Source organism: Telopea speciosissima, chromosome 5 (genome assembly GCF_018873765.1).
Source record: "Telopea speciosissima isolate NSW1024214 ecotype Mountain lineage chromosome 5, Tspe_v1, whole genome shotgun sequence".
Classification (NCBI taxonomy): domain Eukaryota; kingdom Viridiplantae; phylum Streptophyta; class Magnoliopsida; order Proteales; family Proteaceae; genus Telopea; species Telopea speciosissima.
The window spans coordinates 14997869-15004183 of NC_057920.1; the positions used below are offsets into that span (position 1 = coordinate 14997869).

Below are 6315 nucleotides of genomic sequence, written 5' to 3' on the forward strand. Positions count from 1 at the left end.
GCAGAATTTTTGGAAAACAAAGTTCAGTGCCCACGAAGACTTTCCTTGCATACTGGTTCTCTGTTATTTTGTTTGGGGTATTTGATGCAAGGCTTTGCTGGATTTAGTACAGCTTTTGTTTGGATCTTGTTACTTTTGGAAGACTAAGATCTGCTTGTGTCACTACTTTTTGTGTCCTGTACATGCTATATAGGATAAATATAGTGCATAACACATGAAATATTATAGATAATATGCTATACTTTTGAAGAGTAAATAAAATCTTACCTTTTCCAGTTCTTCTTGCCTTGAAGTTGGGGACAAGGAAAAAGATAAGGAAGAATGTAGAAAAGGCTGCTAAAACAGTCAAGAACAATATCAAAGCAGAAAGACTACCACTGTAATGGTATTGTGACTATTCCCTGCCTGGCAAGCTATCAGCTTTCACAGGCTTTCGAAGAAATTACTTCCCTGTTACAATCGATGAAAACTGCCCTTACAGTTGAGGGCTCTGGTTTCCCAATACATATACACTGATGCTCTGCTAGAAACCCATTTCTGATGTCTCAAGCACTGTAATTCTGAGGCAGTGAGAGAACAGCAGGGCCAACTTTAACTTAGCTGCCTACAACAAGGCCTCCCAAACATGAGCAGCTGGATTATTTTTTAATATTTATTTCATGTTCGCCATTGGGTGGTACAAGTAGATCTGACCGTGTACACCATGCAACGTGTAAAACTATTTTCAGAAATTAAATCTCCAATTCTCCAACTCGTTTTGTTATTTCAGCCATTATCCTTGTTGGACTCATGTTTTTGTCTTGCTCTCTTGCACAAAGACATTTTACAGAGGAGCAAAAGATTGATGGTGTGGACAGTCGTTCAGAAATGTCTTGTAGGGGGATATTTTAAAAGAAAAATAGAAAAAAGTGCCTACTTGCCAAAAGAATAAAGGGAGGAAATTGAATTTTCAATCTCTGTATGAATTTATTTGAAAAGGAGGTTACTGACTGCACCTTATCACACGGAGCTTATGCCATGCAAATCAGCTTTAGTCCTTTCACTGATGATGTAAACCTTGTGACAGCTTTTGCCAAATATCCTGTCCTAAAGATTGTGTCAAGCTTCTGTCAATTTGTAATGCCTTATAGAAAGGGATTTTCTGTCTTCACCCGCTTTTTAACGTCTGAATGCCTATCTGGTTCTGGTATTAGTTGATATCAAGCACATTAACTCGCTTTAAATGTCTTTGTTAATTAGTAGACTACAATGAGGTCCCTGATCTTTTTGAACATATTATTTGCACCTAACAATTTCCAGTTTCTGAAAATTACTTCCCATGATTCATGGTCAATATTCTCCCTAGTTAATTTTTTCCGAATGGTTTTTTCTGACTATTATTCTTAACATTTATGTTCCAGGGTGTTTATGGTTACCCTATTGAAATACAAGCACTTTTCTTCATGGCTTTAAGATGTGCTCTGCTTTTACTTAAGCAAGATGTCGAGGGCAAGGAGTTTGTAGAGAGAATAGTTACACGCCTCCACGCCTTGAGCTATCACATGCGTAGTTATTTTTGGCTTGATTTAAAGCAGCTTAATGACATTTATCGTTTTAAAACAGAGGAGTATTCTCACACCGCAGTCAATAAGTTCAACATCATGCCTGATTCTCTTCCAGATTGGGTGTTAGATTTTATGCCGACACATGGAGGTTACTTTGTTGGAAATGTCAGTCCCGCGAGAATGGACTTCCGTTGGTTTTGCTTGGGTAATTGTATTGCAATTTTGTCCTCTCTGGCAACCCCTGACCAATCTACAGCAATAATGGATCTCATTGAATCAAGATGGGAGGAATTGGTTGGAGAAATGCCACTAAAAGTTTGTTATCCTGCCATAGAAAGTCATGAATGGCGAATTGTGACAGGTTATGACCCCAAAAATACCAGGTGGAGTTACCACAATGGAGGATCTTGGCCAGGTATGTTTCCTGCTCTACAGGCCTTTAGGCAGCAAGGTAGAATTGAATTTATAACTGCATGCGAACAAGGTTCGACAGTCATTGGAAATTCTTACTATCTGTACATTAACTCTAAATTCATTTACATAAATTTACTGCAAATCTGTGGGCCCATCATTTGTTACTAACTTTAGTATGCAAGCTCACTGCTTATGCAGTTGAACATTATAGTTCACAACACATGTTGGAGCTGTACCTTTAGTCACAATTCCAAATTTTAGAATCTTTTTTACCTGAGCATATTTACACTTTGTGTGTTTGTTGTGGTTCAGTGCTTCTGTGGCTTCTCACGGCTGCATGCATCAAAACTGGGCGTCCACAGATTGCAAGACGTGCCATAGAACTTGCTGAGAGCAGATTGTTGAAAGACAGTTGGCCTGAATATTATGATGGAAAACTTGGCAGGTACATTGGGAAGCAGGCTCGTAAATTCCAGACCTGGTCCATTGCAGGTTACTTGGTAGCAAAGATGATGCTCGAAGACCCATCTCACTTGGGTATGGTTTCTCTTGAGGAAGATAAACAGATGAAACCTTCCATTAAAAGATCTGCTTCATGGACTTGTTGATTCTCTCTCTCCTTTTTCGCTTTCTTGACGTGGGAGCACACTTATCGGTTGTGCCAACGCACAGTAGTTTGATTGCCGGGATGCACCTTACTAATAATTGGGTGAATGGACTTGCTTGTTCTGGCCTCTTCTCTCTCTCTCTCTCTCTCTCTCTCTCTTGCAGAGTATATACATGTATCTGATGCTTAACCTTCGGCTGGGATTGCTGAAATGAAGCTGCAAGTTCTTTTAAGTTCCGTGAACATCCATTGATCAGAAGATATTTGTTATTTACTTCTTTGAAAATGCTAACCTTACCAAAACTTGATGCCCAAAGCTTTCCCTCCCCATTATATAACGAAATTTGCAATGGTAGAAGACCTATTTGTATTGTTGTTGTGAGCGCTGTAATCTGGTTTGCTTTAGGTAGTAACTTACAGGAAGAACGCTGGCTGGTCACATGGCCCTGCACCAGCCCACGGCCGATGAGGGGACGTGCAAGGGCATTGATGGGGGATTTTTCATTGTGTAAAGAGGTGGTGCTGTCATTTTAGAATGTTGTGTCTAGTGCATCGTTTTTTGTTTTTTTGCAAGTAGGAATCTATTCATTTTGTGTTGGACATGTAGGACACGAAGTACAAGACCCTGTCAATCTCGGAGTGGAATTTGATCAAACTGTCATGTACTAATTAGACAGGGTTTTTTGGGCTAAAGAATCCACAACTGTGTTGAATTCTCTAGGAATATGAGGAAACTTACAATCAAGAAAATAGGACAACAGGTGGCTTGGTACGACAAAAATCTCCCGGGATTTAATTTGTGAAATGGCAATCTGGATCCTCGAACTTCATTTATTTTGCTTTGGCAAATCAAAAATCTACCCCACATATGAGGAGTTTAGGATTTGTCTTCTCTCTCCTCACCAAGGAGTTATGATTCGTCCGGTTTTGAAGGATTATATATCTAATATCATATCCTTTTGGATGAGAGAAACAATAGTTGCCCCACTTCATGCATAGTTCTCATATAGATGTACATCCTGTCTGTCATTCGCTTGTTCATGGGATGTTGATAGGGAATCATGCATAAATCGAGTATCATAAGTGGGCATTATTCCTATTCTGTGTGGTTTCTTGCTTTCTGCTCCAATCAGGCCCTCAAGGTATTTCCCCAATTCTCTAGAGGTGGTAAAGCAGTTGCAACGGGGTTATGACATTGTGCCCACTATACTTGCTAAAATCTTGAGGGTTTTGAGGGGTCTAGACCGTTTGAGGAAGGGACGTACACGTCATGGGGAGGATTTCTCTGGTGTCCCATACTTGTTGAAGGCACGTTCCCTTTATCTATCTTTGGCCGAATCATATATTTTTTTTGAATTATCCTAATCCTCTTTTCCTTAACATTGGAGATGTTCCATGTTGTCAACTGATGCCCCAGTGATGAATTCTCCTGGATACGACTAGATCTGTTTGATGAGACTATCACATTTTTCGTTTTATCTGCCTAAACTTGGCATGGGTTGGGACTCAAGACAATGTTGAGGATCGTTCTTGGTTCGTTTGGGTCAGGAAGGAGGATCTAGTTTAAAGAGGCCTCATGACGTTAGAGAGGATGAAAATGAGGACACTGACAATCCTACTATCTTAAAAGCATTGATTGCAAAGTTGCAGAAAGAGTTGAAGGCATTTCTCGTAATTTAAACCATTGGGATCTTTTATTTGCCAATTATAGGCTTTTCTTTTACCAAAAAAATAAAAAATAAAAATTTATAGGCTTTTCATTTTTGTTTTGCATGGTACTTTATTATTTTTTTAATATTTGATTGGGCCAAAATTTTTGGTAACTATATCATCAAGCGTTTAGGTTTACATACCCTTAGGATCTAATTGATTAGGACGAATGTAGTTCCCAAAAACAAAAAAAGCATCTATTAAATTTTTAGACCTAATACCCTTTCAATTGATCAAGATTTGTCAAATAAAGTAATTTATTCCAAAATTAGGGTTTTTAACTCTCTCTCTCTCTCTACCAAGAAAAAAAAAAAACTCTCTCTCTTTCTATGAATCACTTTTAGTCAAAGACTCAAGTTAGCCAAAGATGGATACTCCAAAAACGTGGGGGCGAGGTTAGGTTTATGGATTCAAGGGGCGAGCACAAACTCCCTAACACGTTATGAGACTAAAAGCCTCATCCAAATCATCAACTTTGCATTAAATCAAGTGGTTTTTCATCAATGGTGAAAAATAGGTCTACAACCCTTGGCCAATCAAATTGAAGCCAATGACAAGGTCTATCAAGTCAAGGGAGTGCCTTGGGGGTCAAGAATGAACCAGGACAGGTTCCATGCCTCCAAGAGTGAGCCCTATCTCGTTATAGCGAGATAAGTGGTGGCTGACATTGGAGGTTTTCGAGAATCTAGTAATGGCTCACATTCCTCAGAGAGCAGACCAAAGGAAAGGCGTCTTATCGAACTTCCCATCTTCTTTTGTCATGTGAAAGGAAGATCATGGGCATATCTACAACGTCAGATTCATGAGAGGACCACCTGGATCAATTAGATGAATGATTATTTTGCGTTTTTTGTATTCGATCTACAAGTTGTCATGGTTGCACATAAACGGAAAAAAGAAAACTCTTACTTCGAAAGCTTTTTCAAAAGCATTCGTATCATTAACTTTTAAGGATCCCTTATTCTTGTCATGATACCAACTGTTATTTGATTGAAACATGACCTGTCTACATAATTTTAGCCCCATATTATTGGTCATGGATATTCCACGTGCGTGCAACAACCAATGAGAGCTCGCACACTAACATCTTGGGGGTAGAAATTCCGCCTTTCATAGGGGGCGGGGCAGTCATTTGCCCTATTAAATAATGGACAACGTTTAGGATTACCTGAACGATGTCACTTGATTGACAACTGATCGAACATGTCGCGTAACAATCTTCCTCGCAGCAAAGCAATCGATAAGTGATCGTACAAGATTGATCTTCCACACTCCAAATTCTAGAGCTGTGATGGTAGCTCTTGAGATGCACACACACACACACACGGTGAGAGGAAGAAGACTTGAGAGAGTTTGTAGGGAGAGAGAGAGAGTTTGTGCGCATGCATAAGGGAAGTGGTTGTTGGTCTCTTATATCTACAGCCTATTCCCACTCTCTCTTTTTGTGTTTGAGTATGAGTAGGGGACTAGAAGTGGCCCCTTTCTCCAAGTACCTCTAAACGGACTCTATATGGGTCCACGGTTGCCCCAGGTGGGTGCATGGATCGGGTGAAACCTAATCTGCTAACACACCCTCCAATTTGTCTGGGCGTGGGTCCACCAAAACAATAATCTCTTTTTGTTGATGTTCTAATCGTTAAATAACATAATAAGAACCTGCTACTTGAAATAAACGTAAGAATAAATATATAATATCTAGTGTACTTAGATCCATTGGCAGTCATCTCTTTAATTGATAACTTCAAAATCCTTGCTGAACTCTCACATTTCAGGTCCTTCTCATGGTCAAGGCTTTGAAATTAATAATCTGTCTTCTCTGCAAGAGCAACGACCTTCAACCATGGTTTAAGTAATTGGTAATGGTGGTCCGTATTGATACGTAATTGATTTTATGCATCATTTCATATCAATGCAACTATATGGATCAGAGATTCTTTTGGGCAAGAGATTGCTGTTTGGTTGTGTAGCGTCTAAACTAGTATGAAGGTCAATAAGAGCACGTGTACAGGTGCATTTGAATGAATGAAAAGTTTTAATTTA

The 6315-nt window shown here is 39.3% G+C and overlaps 1 protein-coding gene across 3 annotated transcripts in view; it reads left to right on the forward strand.

Annotated features, from left to right (window-relative positions):
* Positions 1–2801, forward strand: part of LOC122662037 (probable alkaline/neutral invertase B) — a 41395-nt gene extending 38594 nt beyond the window's left edge. For 2 of the 3 annotated variants that reach the window (XM_043857586.1, XM_043857588.1), the window contains exons 4-6: positions 1401–1959; positions 2271–2576; positions 2695–2801. In XM_043857586.1, the coding sequence (XP_043713521.1) occupies positions 1401–1959; positions 2271–2566 (855 nt within the window). In that variant the 3' untranslated portion in view covers positions 2567–2576; positions 2695–2801. Of the gene's footprint in view, positions 1–1400; positions 1960–2270; positions 2578–2694 lie in introns of those variants that run through there. The other variant, XM_043857587.1, reaches the window with a different exon arrangement.
* Positions 2802–6315: the final 3514 nt, after the last annotated feature.